Source organism: Gopherus flavomarginatus, chromosome 6 (assembly GCF_025201925.1).
Source record: "Gopherus flavomarginatus isolate rGopFla2 chromosome 6, rGopFla2.mat.asm, whole genome shotgun sequence".
NCBI classification, from domain to species: domain Eukaryota; kingdom Metazoa; phylum Chordata; order Testudines; family Testudinidae; genus Gopherus; species Gopherus flavomarginatus.
Window position 1 is genome coordinate 99040038 of NC_066622.1, and position 17829 is coordinate 99057866.

The window sequence follows — 17829 nt, forward strand, 5'->3', positions numbered from 1 at the left end:
TGCAGCATACAGCATTTCTTGCTAGATTTGAGGTTAAGATTGATCTTGCAGGAAATTCTTTAGAGGATGCACTGGACTCCATATAGACTTTTCAGGTCCAGAGCAGCCAGATCTGACAAGTGCTGGTGCTGCAATGTAGCTAGTGCTAATTTATACCATATGGTTTGGGGTTGCCCTGTCATCTGTCATTACTGGACAGAGGTAAATATTTGGGCCAACTTCTTTCTCTCCACCAAGGAGGAATTGCAGGCTGGTCACACCATCTTAAGCGTATCCAGTTCATCTTGGGGACTGAAATCCTTTGAAAAATTATGATTGGTAGAGCTCTGATCATAGCCAAATATCTAATTCTACAACAGTAAAAGTCCCAAGTGTGCCAGACTATTTGAGTGGTTCTCTGACTTGGTGAGCCTGGCAGAGATGGAACAAATAATGTTTTGCAACAGAAACCACCAGAATAAATGTATAGCTACATGGTCCCCAATTTTGGAATCATAAGAATATTCAGTTAAATTCATCTCTGACTTATTTATCTCTTATCCTCTTTTACTGATCTTTTGGGCTGTTCTCTGGTCCTTTTTTTATTCTCACTCTCCTTTTTCTCTTCTACTTATCTGTTTTTCCAAAAAGGAATAACCTGGAGGCTTCTTTATGATCTTACTTTATAAAGAACCCCAAACTATTCCTTTCCCTTAATAATGAAGAAGTTGGGTCTTGCCTACCTTGCTGTAAAACCTGATATTGGCTCTCGACTCCAGGTTAAATATCTTTCTTTTCTTTGTTAGTTGTGTTAAAATAAATAATAATGAATAAATGCATTTTTTTAAAGAAATAGGGCAGGGTTGTAAAACGCTTAGAGGTGAAGAGGAGCAGCTTAAACTGGATGTAGTGAAAAAGGAAATCCACTAAAGGGATTCAGTGAGGAGGTGACATTCATGGGCAAGGAAAGTGTACATTAAAACTAGAAATGAAAAATTAAATATGTTAAATGCTTCACTGTACCGTTTTACTTCTATACCTGTCTTCTTCTGTTGTAAGCCCAGAATCTTTACTGTTCTGTTCCAGTGTCTCCAACCACTGGTCAAGATTGTGGAGAGAGAATTGAGATGAGATACACATGATGATCCAGAATTACCTTTTATATCATCAGCTTGTAGTTACCTTTTGGCTCTAATTTTACCTTGAAGTTTCATCTGAAACTACAAGTGAAACCTTGTAGTGCCACATCTTCAACCGGCTGCCAGAGGCCTGGCACACCAACATTGGTTTTTTTGTGTGTCTTTCCTCTGAGCTATCACTTTCCCTCTTCTTCTCCTTCTGGCCCTGGGAACAGCCAATATAGTCCCTCATCCTCAGGCAGCCCAAGAAAAGAGTTTTGGTCTCTTTCATAGACAATGCTGCAGCCTTCTGGCAAGCCACTCTGCAGTCTGTGAAAACATCTGGTTAACGTAAGGGCAGCTTTCAGACTACGGCATGCTCTGTAGTAGTGAGACATCTGCTGGTAGGAATCAGCTCAATAAGACAAATTTACAGAAATAGTAAGTAAAAAGTGACTCGGTAAAATTCCCCCTAGCTAAAAAGCGATTATATATTCAGTTCTGTCAAAATAAGCCACCACAATTCCACCACTACCACTAAGGGCTGTGCATATTTAGAGCACTATAAATTATGTATAACTTCATTTCCCTTTAATTGGAGGATCTGAGCATCTTTGAATTGCAAAGCAGGCAAAAATTCACTTCCATCACTTTGTTACGTTTTAAAGAATGGTGGGGAACTTGTTTTGCTTTAGAAGTATACACGTTTTTTTTCATAGGTGGACACTCAAATGGCTCAATGTTGTTCTGACTAGTGTTGGCCAACTAGCAAGCAGATTGGCTATGTATTTCTGAAGTAAATTTTTGTCCACCATTATTTCTGGAGTCATATTATTCATAAGTATTTGAACATCTGCCTTGCAGTGGTGAAAAATTTTGTTAAGTTTGTTGAGTTTTCAAGATTTAGCACTAGTGATGATTTTGAAAGTTTCTATGGAATGTGTGTTGTTCACTACTTACTAACAACAGGTTGTTCGTTAGAAAAACATTGTTCAGGGTGGTCTAGTTGTATTTGGTCCTGCCTCAGCATGAGAGGCTGGACTAGATGACCTCTTGAAGTCCCTTCCCTGTTTTTAAAAGTTTCAGGCATCCAATCAGAACTGACAAAGTAGTTTGTGAGCTAGATGATCAGTCTATCTATTGAAGGCAATTATTTGACTCCCCACCCCCAATTAGTGTGGTATCTGAGAGCCCACAATCTTTAATTAATTTATCTTCACAACACTTCTGTGAGGTAGGGAAATCCTATCATCTCCATTTTACAGATGGGGAACTGAGGCACAGAGAGACTAAGAGCCTTTCTATGCAGAGAAATTTACCATCATCATTTATACTGGTAAATTGCCCCTTGTAGACAAGCCCTAAGTGAACTACCCAAGATCACTCAGGGAGACTATAGTAAAGTAGGGCATTTAACATGAGTCTTCAAGGCTAGCACCCTAACTGCTGAGCCATCCTCGCCCTCGTATCCCAGGAACAGACAAAATGAAGAGTTTAAAAACAGCCCCTAGGCTGAAATGTGTGTGTCCTAGTAAAAAAATTACAAACAGCAGATAATTGTTTACTTAATGTAAGGCCCAGTGGGTTGTGAACCCAACCCTCTAAAGCTGTTAGACAGCAGTCAACTCCACACTGTCACCCAGCAACAGCTGTAACCAGCTCACACTCCATGACCTGCTGTGGACATGGACCATGGGAAGTCCCGTCTCAAGGGATCTAACGGGCAGCAGCCTCATAGCTCCTCATCCTATATAAACCCAAGGAGTGGCCCAGGAAGCAACCAGGGAACACTATGGATCTCTTGTAGCTGCCATGGCCATTCCTGCTCTCGAACTCCTGGCTCTCACCTCAGCTTGATTTGGACCTTGCCTCCTGACCTGGCCCCTGAAATGTGACATGGACTCTGATGGTTGATATTAATCTCAGCCTGGAACTTGGCTATGAACTCCTCTACAATTCTCAGCCTCGGGTTTGATGCTGCTCTGATCATTGGTCCTGACTGCCCTTGTCAGGATCCTGCCACCTGTTCTCAGGATAGAAAATCTGCTTCGCTGGCCATTCCTCCATCAGGACTGTATATTTTCTCTCATGTTCACCACTACAAAGGGAAGGAGTCACTCTGTGTCCAGTGTTGCCACCAGGATAAAAAGATGAGACAGTACTCAATCCCTTCTGACTAGGATTAACAGATTCCGCTGGGCACTGTGCCACTAAGACACTGTTCCCTGAACAGGTGCAATAGCACACACTATCAGCAAGCAAGACACAAAGAGGCTGCTGGAGATTAGTCTGACTTTTCCTGTTATTCAGTATAGTGATTACACCCTTCACTTTGCCCAGGTGATAAATGAGAGCAGCTGCAGATACTGTAATTAATTGTCCAGCTGTTTGCCTGTACATCCAAAAGGTGTTCCAGTAACCATGACAATGGGGAGATATAGCTCACACACACACACGCACACACTTTGCCCTGAACTAATAGAATCAGCCTCTTTTCTGCTGAGCAGTAAGAGCTGGTGTGTAGAGAGTCCGAGGAGCAGAAGCTGAGCGAAGACAGAAGTCATGCACAGAGAATGCAAGAGGGCTGATGAGCTAACAACGCGTGCTTCATTCTCCAGCTGAACTGGAAACAGCTCCACAAGCTCAGCTTGCAACTCTGATGATGGGAAGAAATTTTTGGAGCTGTTTGAGTGAGAGGGCTGGAGCATTTTGAGATGTCTTAATCCCATAACAAAGACTGTATCAAAGGGACTGAGCATTAGGAAGCATTTCAACAGGTGTCTTTGCAAAAGGATTCTGATTCTTCCCTCCCTCTTCCCTCCCCCTAGAAAAGCATGTTTGGAATAGCTGCAAATTCAGTATCCACCAAGTCTCCAGCGTGGACTCCAGTCATCCTTAACTAATAACCCCATTGCTTTAACGAAGTCCTCGCACTTGACTGTCTTCTTGGACTTGGACAAAAATATTACCTCCCTTCATCTCCTTCCTTGGAAATGGAGTAGACTGCCTGGAGGATTGAGAACCCTTGAACTCTATGGGAATTTTATGAAAGAAAAAATGCTACAATTCTGCAGGTATCTTTCGTGAGTTATCCGGAAGCTCTGAGAACCTGAGGAGAGTGGCTGTGTGCAGGAGGACTCAAACTAGCAGTGGCTCAAGATAGCATTCATCACCACAGCAGAGTTGCTGCTCCCTCTCTGATAGCAGGAGGCTGCAGCTAGATAAAGAGAAACATTAAGGAGTTGCTCTGATCTCAAGACTCCAGTTTACCTGCAAACAATACAACACTCCAATATACTGAAGCAAGAATCGGGGTCAGGCTCTGTCATGGAAGGTGAGGACATCCAGTTTCTATCTCCTTGTCAAATGTATATTGCAGGTGTTCAATTCAGTTCTCTTAGGGCCTGATCTAAAGTCAATGAGAGTCTTTTCACTGACTTCAGTGGGCTTCGGATCAGTCTCTTATAGCTAAATTATTATGGCATATTTGTCTTCCGTGAAATGTATGGGAAAACTATTTAATACTGCAGAGAAGGAGAGAAGACGGAGAGGAAACATTAATTCTGTGGCTTCCACAACAACCATAACTGTGTGTGAGTGTGTGTGAGAGAGAGAGAGTGATATTCTAGGCTGTTAACATTTAAGCCTTTGATGCTTAGTATAAGTTAAATTTAGTCAAGTTATAGTTGCAGTGTGAGCCATAATCTTGCATTTCCTGGCTCTTGTGGGTTTAGAAATAGCTAAAATATTGCAATAATGTAATTTTTTGCATTTAATTTAATTGCCGTTTTAATAAAAGTACAGAGTGAAGAAAGGAGCCTTTCTCCACCAGCTGTCAAGACTTCATACATATGTGGAACCATACATTTGACAAGAATACTACAGCTAACCCTTCTTAAAGTGAAGTCATTTTCTTCATAGAAAGCTTTACCAATCTGAAGGTTCATGTTAAGCAAATTGCAATTTACACACTGAAATGCACTGACATAATCTGGGGTCACATTACAGGTGACTGAAATGGGTTCCTCTGTATAAGCACATAACAGCTCATGCCTAGATAATCACACAAGGAGCCTGACCCAAACGCCCATGAAATTCAAGGAAAGACTCTAATTGACTTCAGTGGGCTGCGAATGAGGTTTTTCATACACCCTTACATCAGCAAGGGAAATACCATGCCCAGGACCCTATTTTCAATATTCACATTCCCCCATATACCTCAACCCCCTCAAAATAAATGCTGGGGAAAGGATCCTTCCTGACTGAAGGCTGCTTATGTGCCCAACTCAAACACTTCAACTAGTGACCCTTCTGCCTGTGTTCCAACCCCAGCCTCACCTTGTCCCTTTCTGCCTCTGTCCCTCCATTCCCCCAGCTCCTGTCCCCTCCCCATCTGCTCTTATCCCCTGGTTCCTGTCTTCCTCTTACCATACACACTCCTGTCTTTCAATGGCTTCTGCCCTCCCCCCCCATCCTCGTCTTATGTCCCTCTCCCATGCTTATTCCTGTCGTCTTCCCCAACCATTCTCTGACCTCTCTTGCTCCTGGCTTTCTTCCCTGACCCCATTCTTCTCCTCTCTGCATTAGTCAGGCAGCTCCTTCCCTTTCCCTCCATGCTACCTGGGCAGCAGCAGGGGGAACACCAAGAGCACAGGAAAGCCTTCCTGTGCCTAACACCAACATGGCCCCCAGCAGCTGGAAGGAGCAATTGCAGAGAGAGAGAGAATCTTCAGAGGATTTAGCTGCCAAATTCTAACAAGTCTCTGCTGAGCATGTGTAAACTGGGATTTTTTTCAGTGATTATAACTTACCTAAATACAGCAAAATCTTCCTTGGGATGGTGAAAGACACTTTCTTTGACACCAACGTGACTCTCCTGCCATATTTCAAGTCCCTGTTGCAAAGCATAGATTGGCTAGAGCTTCTCAACAAAATGTTTTATAACAATTATTTTTAACAGGGGCAGAATAATGTATTTGTACCGTTATCTTGTTCTCAGAAAAGGCTCAATCATTTTAGCTGAAATTTTCCAAAAAAATGTCTGCCTTAGGTAGACAACTGGCATGGGAAATTTTATGCAAACAGTTAAGGTTTGGCCAAGGTCTAGCAACTGAACACAATGTCTTGCAATGGCAAGTTTCAGGCAATGTTAACTATAGACATTACCTATTCTGATTAATGGAAGCTGCCTGACCAGAGACAGCTCAGACAAACCAGTACCTTATTCTGATTGGACATGTAGTCTTTAAGCCAAGTTACACTCCACTGTTCACACAGTGACACCAGAACAGCATCCTGTATTGCTGCATGCTGCTGATACCAAAAGCACATCCTCAGCATGCACAACATGACAAGCAAATGTGCTGTAGCTACTACAGCTCCTGAAAGTGCTGCTTGACTATGAGAAGAGACTGTGTCGAAATGGTGCTTTCTTATTCAACCAGTCTCTTCTTTATGTGTGAATTCTGAATTGGGGGGTGTATACTCTGCTGATGAATCTCAATTTGTGCTCCTATCAGCCCTGCAGAGCCAAAGGATGAGTGGTACAATGTCAGCATAGTGTAGCTGTGACCTGGACTGGGACTCAAGACAACTGGGTTCTATTCCTAGTTCTGTCACTGACTTGCTGTACAATCTTGGGCAAGTCCCTTCATCTCCCTGTGCCTCTTTTTTTCCTCTCCTACTTTGTCTGCCTTGTCTGCTTAGATTGTAAACTCTGAGACAAGACTGTGTCTCACTATTTGTTTGTACAGTGCCTGACTATGGGGTTGTAGTCTCAGCTGGGGTCTTTAGGTGCTGCTGTAGTACAAACAGTGAGTTTATTTTGGTTTGAACATCTTCAGCAGAATTAACAACTAGATTCTGATCAGAATTTTAATCTTTAATGCTAGTGATACATGAGCCAAAAAGAGAGTAGCTGAACTTGAAAATTGCAGGGTGAGTTTGAGGAGCTGCCGTTCTTACACTTTCCAGAGCAGAACTGAACTGGAAGCTTTTTGTTTGAGATCTAGAACTTCTCTTCAAGTGCAACTGCACCTTTGCTTCTATATTCACTTAAAACAAGTCAAAAGAAATCAAATGCTCTAACACACCAGTACCACATATACTTTTTTACTATTAATCATAATGAAGAACTGCAAAACTGATGTGTTCCCTTTTGAAAGTTTATAGTTCGTATGACATCTGGTTTATATTTTCCTTATCACATGTCAGCTATAGATCAGATAACCTCTCTCTCTCATCACTGGTGATTAAGTCACATTTTCAAACAAACAAACCAAGGTCCTGGATCTTGAATTGCGTCTGCATGAGTGCAGGTCTCTGTCTTTATGGATGCAGGAGCACACCAAGAAACTGAGTTTGCAAAGGCATCTTCAGTATGACCATGTGAGGTTCACCTTTTTGCCCTTTTTGTCATTAGCTGTAACTCGGACATCATTTGTTATCATCAAGGAGATCTCAGGAGAAGTAGTGTTGTACAGGAGAGGAAGACAAGCAAAGGGTAGAAGAGAGCAATGGAAGAGAGAGTGTTTGGAATAACAATAAAAGAAACACTAATAAGGACAAATCCCATTCTGAAAAGCTATAAAGAAGCCCATTAATAGTCATTTGGCAGCTCAGAGGACACCAGCAACAGGAAAGGAATAAAATCACAGTTAGAATAACCAAGTAGTTAAGAACTATAGAGGCTCAAGCAGGAAAACTCCAGGGCTGGATTTGAACCCAAAATATCTCCAAAGTACAGGCCATTTGGATCTGCGGCTTGGGTTGGCCCCATCCTAAAATTAATAAACAATAATAAAATGCAAAAGATTTGCAGCCTCTATGAGCCTTCCTCTTTCCCCTAAATGACCCAAGAGACACAGGACCCATCAGGTTCAAAGGGTGTATTAAAGTTAATCAAGTCCTATATCTATCAAAGTTTTGGAACTTTCTGCACAGCTTCTCCTCCTGCCTCCCCAAACAAGCTCTTTTTCCCCAACCGTCCTCTACAAATGACTCCTCCCCTTAGCCTGTAGGATGTAAATTTGTCTTTTTCCCAGTCTTAAGTGGAGATGAGTTAAAATCCAAATATACATTTGAAACCCCTAACTTTGGGGTTTCAGTGAAATTGGAATTGGTTCCAATCCATCTCTTATTTTGGGTTTACAAAACCAAATCGCTGCCAACGAGGTTTACCAGCTCTGACTGCTTTTGCTAGTCAAGTCTTTGATCATCCTCCCAAGAATGAGGCAGCCCAGACAATCCAAATCCACTGCATCAGGAAGTCAGCCATCGGCACTCAGTTGTGTGCTGTACCACGCCCTGCTATTCTGCTTCTGATTAACTGCTGAGCCCAGGGCCCCTGTAAACTGCAGTACCTGATCCCCAGTATCTTGATCTACTCTGCACTTTACAGCTGCTTCATTTTTTATTCTCTGTGAGAGGCAGAAATCCAGGTAGTAACTTAAGAAGCCTTTTTTGTAAGAATCCACAGGGCTAGAACCTGGGTGAATTTGCAAAGTGCAAAGAATCTAACTGTCTGGCCTCACATTTTTTACATTTTTCACTAGGCTGAAAGTCAGTTGGGGGCGGGGCTTGTAGCAGTGGTATCTTGCTTCTATTTCTCAGCATAACCAAAAGTGGTGGTGGTAGTCAAAATAGGTGAGACAAACATGGAAGTAAGGTGCCACTCGTTTGTAGCTGTTTGTAGTTGGTAATAGCAGCACTCTGCAAGTGTTAATTAATTCATTGTAACATCTCTAGTAATAAGTGTGAATTTTGCAGGGGTAATATCAGTTATGAATGATTTCTCACCAAGCTGTGAGAGTCATTCATGACATCTCTGACAAATGTGTGTGTGGGCAGCAAATAATGAGCAAAGTGAAAATTGGCCGGTGATAGGGCAAGGGCGTGCCTGGCCCTGATGGTTAAGAGAGTAACTTCTGCTGAGCTTCCCGCTCCCCTCACACAGATCCTTAGGTGGAAGAGCTGTAATAGTGACTACACGGGGAGAAAGACTTTGGGAAGGATGAGCTCTACATCCATAGGACTGATTCTAACCCAAGCTTTCTGTTAACTTTCAATTTCTTATTCACTATTGATCCTTGAAGAAAAGACTTGCTAGCTGCTTTTTTTTTTCTGCTGAGTCATTTGACCAGTTTATGCTGCTATTCTGTCCAGCTTTGCCTAGTCATAAATCATGCACCATTATTTATTTCTTATGTATAACATGAAAATGTAAATGAAAATAAACCACAAAAGGCCTTGGATGTGAATCAAATAATCCCTTTATCAGACTGGGCTTTCATGAGTTTATTTTTCTACCTTGTTTCCTGTAGGTGACACTTTTCTCCCCTCCAACAGCAGCTCACCATACTCCAAGAATGACAGCAGAAATCGTATCTTCAGGGAGAAGTATACTTTTTCGTCTTACTATCAGCACTCCTCCCCCATAGCTGCCATGTTCATCCTGGCCTACATCTTCATCTTCCTGATGTGCATGATTGGCAATATGCTGGTAGGCGTCATCGTGCTGAAGAATCGGCAGATGCGGACCGTTACCAACATGTTCATTCTCAACCTGGCCATCAGTGATCTGCTGGTGGGCATTTTCTGTATGCCAACCACCCTAGTGGATAACCTGATCACAGGTGAGCAAGGGAATGAACAGTGACCCAGATCACAAAAGAAAAGTCTGAAGGAGGAGAAGGAAAGAAGTGGCTTAGGAACTATGAATCCCAAGGGTTGGGGGAACTGGAGGAGGAATCTATTTGAGACTGTTGGACTTTTTTAGTCTGAGGCTTAAGTGAGGAGTCCCAGTGGGAAGGGAAATAATGTAGAACATTGGTACAACTACTTCCTAGATCATAAGTCTCAGGTCTTCAGGCAAATTTTTCAACATTCCCACCATTCTACCCTTCCAGCAGAATTTGTTGATCTTTGACCTGGATGTCCCTTTTCTAGGAACTGGGAGAAAGGCAGGGCCTCTGTGAATAGTACTGAATGAGATCTGGTGGAAATATTGTGAACAAAGGTGAACTTCAATGCAGGCAGAGAGGAACATCTCTGATTATGATTTCCACATTGAATATTGTGATTTTGTTTCTGAGTGTTAAGGGACCAGCAACTCCTTTTAGTCCTATTTCACAGATTGTATGAACAGCAGCAGAGTAAGAATCCCCAAGTTCTTCCTGCTCATTCCTTACCAAGTCTACATCATTCTAATGAAGACATACAGGCCCCGACATTTGTGCACTATACCTGATACATTCATAACTCCAGGCCATTGAAAGGTGGCATGTCAAAAACAGCCTGAAGATCTTTTTTTCAGCACAGCTGGCTCACAACAGCTGCCTGTGCAACCATTTCCCCTGTTCCAGCTGACCTACGTCTCTTCTCTTCCCCCACCAAACATCCAGCACGCTGTTCCTCTACTGTGCCTAGCCTCTTGGTTTTGTTCACTGTATGATAGCTGCTTCTTTCCTGTAATCTAAAGATTTAAATGGAAAGGTAGGATGCCAAATTCAGTACCACCAACCCCAAGCATTCAAAAGTAATAAGACAGGCCCCGAAAAAATCACAAAATGGGCTTAAAAATCATGAGTTTTTTTAAAATGGGCGTTCTTTTTATTTGCATTCTGGCTTTTGAGCCTTTGGGTTACATTGTAGTCATGTGTTCAAGCTCTTCTCTGTAACCATGAGGACTAGAAACTTGCTGTAGAAAAAAACCTGAGCTGCTCACATATTATATAACTCTAGAAGCTGGGGCTTTAATGAAAGCATCATATAGCACAAGATTTGGCAACACTGATTTACCTATATCTCTTTTGAGCAATTTGAAGACAGAAATCCCTTCCCACTTTCTACAATTTGTGACATTACAGGGAATCAAGCCAGTAAAGCAGAAACTCCGCAAAAATATCTATTTCCTACACAAAAAGGCTGAGTTAAACCAACTCTTAAAGAGACAAAACAGCAGGAACTTCTAGGGCAGATGTCAGTGGCAAATATGGGCCTTCTCTTCCACATATTTTTTGTGGGGGGTGGGACGGGGGTGTATCTGTATTTTCACTTCTTTATCTTTTATTTTGTAGCTGATCATTTCTGGATGAATTATATATTGCTAGCTTTCACAAGATCATGGTAAACAAATTATAACCCAGTGGGCAACTCTGATGCCGTAAAGGTTTACTGAACCCAGAATATCATTGGCAAGAGGCAGAAGCAGCAGGATGCAGTGGAATTTTAAATGCTGTGAAGGTCCAATGAGAGATCCAGTTTTTCTCTTTTGGTTTTCCCCTTCTTCCCATCCTTACTCCAACACCTGTCAGCCACATCAAGAACATACCAGTTTATTTCCTAATTCCAGTATCATTTGCAGACCAACTAACATAAGCTGCCTCAGAAGAGTGATGGTGAAGAGAACTCCCCGCCGTGGGGGCCAATAAAACACCACGGTGGATTTCCTGAAATTGAGGCTTAAGATATTAGTAATTCAGATCCACTGCATGGCAGTCTCCCTGCCTTTGGCAGTATCATCTGTCTCATCCCTCAAAGATTGGAAAGATTTCCTTGGCAATGTAAATGTGTGACACTATATGAGAAGCAAAAGAGTACAGCACAGCAGGTCCAGAAGTTGATGGTTTCAGTCCAGTTTGTGTGGGCAAGTAGCCACGTGATAAAACAATAGCCACACTTGGCACCCGTTGGCACTTTTGTGGTAATCTCAGCAGAGAGACCAAAGACTGACTAGGCCTGAAGAATGAACCCCCTTCTTTCCTAAAGAAACTCCCTCAAGATTAGAGAGGAGGCACATGGAGGGAAGCTAGTTACCACTGTCACTGGTGGTACTGGATCTGTTCTGTGAGTAAATAGCAGACTACAATCTCCACCTTTCACAGCTACTAAATTCACAAAAACCAAAGCAGGGAAAATAGCTGCATTTAATTAAACAGAGAAGCCATCTTCCAGTGAATTGCATGAGATGGCACACTGTAATCATGAGCACTGAGTGCCGTTAAAATACAAATATCAGACAGCCTGATTGACAAAACATTTATTAGCACAGCAATTCAATTAATTCCTAAACGCTGATTTGCCTCCCTCTCCCTTTGATACTTTTTTCTTTTGTGGGCTGTAGCCTTGAGTATAGATTTCGCTGGCTGTGTTTCTCTGCAGCAAGTAGATTTCAGAAGACAGAAGAAAGCAGCAATTTGCTTTTCTTTTCTTCCCCATCATCACGAACATTTCTGAAGGGCAAAATATATGATAGGATGTGTGAAATAAGTATGACAGGAGGCTGTGGTGCTCTTAATCTCGCTTATTACAACAACCCTCTTCCATCGGAGCTCTTGTCGTGTACCATGGTGACCTGAAAAAAAGCTCGTGAATTAATTAGAATGTGTCAGTGTTGTTGTTTTTACTTTTGTGTGTTTCAAACTCAGTGCAACCAGTTGTTTTTTTCTCCATCTACTTAAATGTCTTATATGATCCATGAAACTTTCATCTAGAGTCACTGATTACAGCAAAAATAAAACCAACCTCATGTAATTGCAGTCTTCTAACCAGACATTCAGTAGCAAGAAGATCTGATCAAACTCACAAGATAAATGCACTGGATTTATTAGAGATGATTTCGTACAGGCTTCAGACACTCAACTGTAGGAGTGCAACATTGTTAGGGAAAGATAAATCAAACCGGGCTCGTTTGCCCTGGGCTCTCAATTAGACGAGATGTTGGGAACCCAGCACATAGCAGCAATTTAAATGAATAAGGAAGCTGACCAGACATGGGATTAGACCATTATCTTGGATGCAAGAAAGAGAAAAAATAACATTAATATTCTCTACTTCCCCCGTTCTTCTTGCTGTTGCTTTGTCAACCCACTTACAACTTCTTTGACTTTATCTGCAAACCTTCCTAGTGTTCCCCTACTTCTCTGACACACCTTTGGGTCACCCTATTACTCAGGATCTCCCGACTTCTGGAGAATCCCTCTCCCCAACCGTCCTAGCAGCTCTCTGAATCCTCTGTGGCACTTATCACTGCTTTCTTACTCCTTTCTCCTTCATGTAGTACTCCTTTGATACCCTTGTTCTATTTGCTGGTCCCCAGTACAAAAGGAAACTAGCATTATAGTGGTGTTTAAAATAGGAACAGGGAGAGTATAAACTAACTAACTTTATTTTAAAGGGCCAGTTTGGTTAGGAAAATGACTACCATATGTAAAAACATCACTTTTGTTTTACTCCGTCTGTTCTCTGTGGGTTTTCCAAGCACACAATATATTCTCACATATTGCCAAGCAACATCTTTTACTCCTGTTAGCACCGCAGAACCAATTCAGCTGCAGTATATTCTGCTTCATGTTCAGTATCATCAACACAATACTCCACTCAGCTCTCATTACAGAAGGTTAAAATGTGCCAGTGAAGTGATGAAGAACCACCCCTCCCACAGGGAGAACTGCAGATATTCTGACTCAAGGAGTAAAACGCCTTTGGAGCTCCCCAGTGTGCAAAGAAGCATACAAAAAGGAGTTCAGGAGAGGTAGTCGTTCTTCTGAGCATGGCAGGGTGGAGCCTTGGCTCCATCTACTCTTCTCCAGTCCCTGTGCCTTAGAAAGGAATTATCCCCTAAGCTCAGGATCTGAAATTCTACTTGACCCTTAAGCAAGCTGCACAAGAGGGGAAGGCTCCCAACTCTTTCCGCTACTGCTCACCTCCATAAGTGCTAGCCAGATCTAGTGCAGAATCTGTATTTTTGGTGACAGTATAAGAAGCAGAAAGAACCCAGCTTTCAGGTCCCAGGTAAGCTTTCACGGCTGTCAATGAGAAGAACCATCTGGGTCTCATATCATTTTAACAGTACCACTTTTCGGAGTATACCTGTACCTAAATATTGGAATCTTTGTGTCTGGGGAAAGGTATCAAGTAGTTTTTTCCTGATGTCCTGTACACTATATAATTTCCTCTATGTCATATGGTATATTGTGTATCTCAGCTTGTTCTACCATCCTCTCCACCTCCCTGTTGACTGACTGGCTGAATGTTAATAAGAGAGAATACTTGCAGTGAAATAGTTTAACTACCAGGTATGCTAGACACTACAATTTAATAATTAACATAAGCACATTTAATACCCTGCTGCAATTCCAGTTTGAAACCACAGTAAAAAAAAAAAGTTCAATAGAATATCTAATACTAAATATAAACACCTATCTCCCTTGTGGCTTAGTAATTAGTTCTGTGAACTGTCAGGTGGGAAACCTGGGCCCAATTCCCAGTTTCTAGCCCTATAAGCAAATAGAGACTCTGAGTCTTTAATGTCATGGCTAGTGTGTACATGTACCACTGCCCCCTCTTGGACGGAATGCCAAACTTTGTCAACTGTGTTAGATAACATCACCCTCTAATGGATACAGACCACAAGGATATAAACCCTGTAATACTTATATAGTGGTTATTCATTTACTGAAGAGGTAGTTTGCACTATATAACACACAACACCATGGTGCAGTAAGCCATAGTGGATAGTTTATGGAAAGGAAGGAAGCTACAGCGTTACTCAACAGCCTGTGATCCTTCTGACTAGACTCCGAAGAGAACTCTGTCTAGTTTTAGAATGTCAGACACAAAGATGATGGCTGCAGTTCAGTGCATGAGAGCCAGATTTAAAACAGAGGAGAAGCTGATGCACTCATCTGAGCTTTTTAATAATGCTGGGCAGCTCTCTCGGTGGGGAAAGGACATTAAAATTTCCTCTATCTCTTCTGGGTTACACTGTACTGGATATTGACTTTTCTTCTTTATTCTTTGTATTACCATAATACCTAGGAGCCTAGTCATGGACCCCATTGTGCTAGGCACTTTACAAACATTGAAAAAAGACAGTTCCTGCCCCAAAGAGCTTACATCTAAATATAAGACAAGAGAGAACAGATGGACAGGGAAGTATAAGGAAACCATGAGACAGTATTGGTCAGCATCATAGGCAGTGGTACCTGTGGCCTACACCTGTCAAGTTTTTTGTAGGCAGCATACCAAAGGAAAGTTTTAAGGAGAGATAATGATGTAGCTTTGTGGATGTTGAAAGGGAGCTCCTCTCAAGTGTGAAGGGCAGCATAAAGGAAAGCACAAAGTGCTTGTTTGAAAATGTAACTAGTGGGCAATGAACGCTGGCATCGCTGTCCAATCAGAGGCAGCAGTTTACCTCGCAGTAGCAAAGGGAGATAGGAATAGATTGTGAAGGGCTTGAAAAGTGAAGACAAGCAGCATATGTTTGATGTGATGGAGAAGGAGAGCCAGTAGAGGTATGCAAAGAGAGACATGACGTGATCAAGTTGACAAGCTAAGAAAATGATCTTTGCAGCAGCATTCTGAATGGGTATGAGAGGCGCACAATTGCACTTGTCAAGCCCAGAGAAAAGGCTGTTGCAGTAATTTTGATGCAAAACTATGAGATCCTGGATGACAGTTTTATCTGTGTGGATGGATTGGAAAGATTGTGTCTTAGAGATGTTATGCAGATAGAATCAGGAAAAATTTAGACATAGCTGTGATGTGAGAACCTAGAGAGCTGTCCAAGTCAAAGATGATGCCCATCCTAGGGGCCTGAATGGAGACAGGATGGATGGTTATGATTGAGAAAGGAAGCAGCAGGGAGAGCTTGTGGGGCAGGGGAGCTTAAGAGCTATGTTTTAGCCATATTGAGCTTGAGCTGATGGCTAAACATCCATGAGGAGATGTCAGAGAGGCAGGCTGAGATTTTAGTTTGGACAGAAAGAGGCAGGACCGGAGTAGAAAGATTGATCTGTGAGTCATCAGCATAGAGCTATTAGTTGAATTATTGTTTGTGGGTGCAATTATCCAAGGATAAGATGAAGAGGGAGAAGAAAAAGGGACCAAGGACAGAGCCCTCTGGAACCCCCACAGAAAGCTGAGGGTGAGGCGAATTCTCCAATGGATACGCTGAAGGAATGATTAGGAAGAGAACCAGAAGAGGACAGAGTCATGGATACCAAGGGAGGACAAGATTCCAAGAAAAAGAGCATGCTTAACTGTATCAAAGGCGGGTGACAGCTCAAGGAGGATGAGGATGTTTCTGAGGCTTGTCTAGGAAGAGATCATTAGAGATTTTGTCAAGAACAGTTTCAGTGGAGAGCAAGGGACAGAAGTTGGATTGGAGAAGATCTAGGATGGAGGATGAATTGGAGGAGAGGAACTCCAGACAGCAATTGTACGCTGCACAGTTAATGAATTTAGAGATGGAAGGGAGATAGGGGTTATTGGGTTTTAGGATTACTTGATTTTGTTTATCAGTTTAGATGTCCCTATGGATACTGAAAGATAAATTGTAGATCAGGGTGTGGCGGGCTACACCTCCCGCTCGGGGTGCCACCTGAAACGGGGGTACCACTGAGCCCACCTGTCCCACCAGCCCAGGTTCCCTTTATACTGTACTGGTGAGACAAGCCATCCAAACCGTCCCTCAGCTTCAGACTGCAGTTTACCAGCACACACACAGGTAGGGACAAACCCTGCCGCAGTTTCACAGATGCTGAGGTCAGCTCTGCATGGGAAAACTCAGCTAAGGAATTGCCCAGCACTATAGTGCACACCCCCTCTGGAGTGTAAACCCAAAATTGTATTGCCTTGTGCTGCACAGAGATGTGTACAGCGTAAGATCATTGAAATTTGCCCTCTCCCTCAACGTGGAAGAAGATCTGCACAGCTTTTCACCCCCACTCCCAGTTATGAATTCCACCAGCTGGTTTTAGAGAAAACAAAAACAAATTTATTAACTACAAAAGATAGGTTTTAAGTGATTATAAGATATAGCAAACAGATCAAAGCAGATTACCCAGCAAATAAAACAAAAATGCAATACAAGCTTAAGATACTAAAGAAACTGGTTACAAGTGGTAATTTCTCACCCTCAATCTTGTTCTAGGCAGATTTCAGAGGTTCTTGAAGGCAAGCTGCTCTTGCTTGCAGCGAGGTGGTTTTGATTTAGATCAAATTGATTTAAATCATTATTTAAATCACTAGTCAGGAAGACTCAATTTAATCATGGATTTCTACATAAAAGTGCATTCTTGTTGCTTGTTATAACCTTAATACATATTCTTCACAACTCAGAGATAGATGTAGTTTTATTTTTAGAAGGTACATACTATACATTTTTAAAGTGATTTATTTTGAAAACTTTTCAGATTAGTTTTACAACTATATCAGAAAATGAAGGATTGTTTGGTTATTTCATTTACCAAAGGCAATTGAAGCAGATATTTATGAAGTCATTGGGAGGTGAACTATCTCCAATTCAACAGGTTAATTATTAATATTCGGAGGATTTTCTTGCCATGCTGTATTAGGAGGAGAACATCACTAGACAGACATTTAAATTGTTTTATTTAACTAAAACAGCGTTATGTATTCTGGATTTTTTTTCTTCAACAGCAAACGTACAATATTTTAACAAAACAAGCATATGAATTTTTTAATTTAGTTACACATTCAATTTTTTAAAATCAGGTTTGTTTTTGTTAAAATTGTTTTAAACTAAAATAGTTAAATGAAATATTAAAAAAAATTAAATCAATTATGTCTGCCAGATCAACATGAGAAACTTAAAATATTGGTTTCTGCAGCTAACTCAGTCATGTTCACCTTCATTTTCCTGTTTGCTCATAATCTGGAAAAGAAAAACAAGCTTTCCTGCTTTTTCAGGTCCCAAACGATTTCTCGA

The 17829-nt window shown here is 41.7% G+C and overlaps 1 protein-coding gene across 1 annotated transcript in view; it reads left to right on the plus strand.

Annotated features, from left to right (window-relative positions):
• The first annotated feature begins 3694 nt into the window (after positions 1–3694).
• The window catches only part of NPFFR1 (neuropeptide FF receptor 1), a 29571-nt gene continuing 15436 nt past the window's right edge, over positions 3695–17829 (plus strand). Inside the window, exons 1-2 of the mRNA XM_050959545.1 lie at positions 3695–4431; positions 9419–9730. Coding sequence (XP_050815502.1) covers positions 4425–4431; positions 9419–9730 — 319 coding nt within the window. The 5' untranslated portion in view covers positions 3695–4424. The remainder of the gene's footprint in view (positions 4432–9418; positions 9731–17829) is intronic.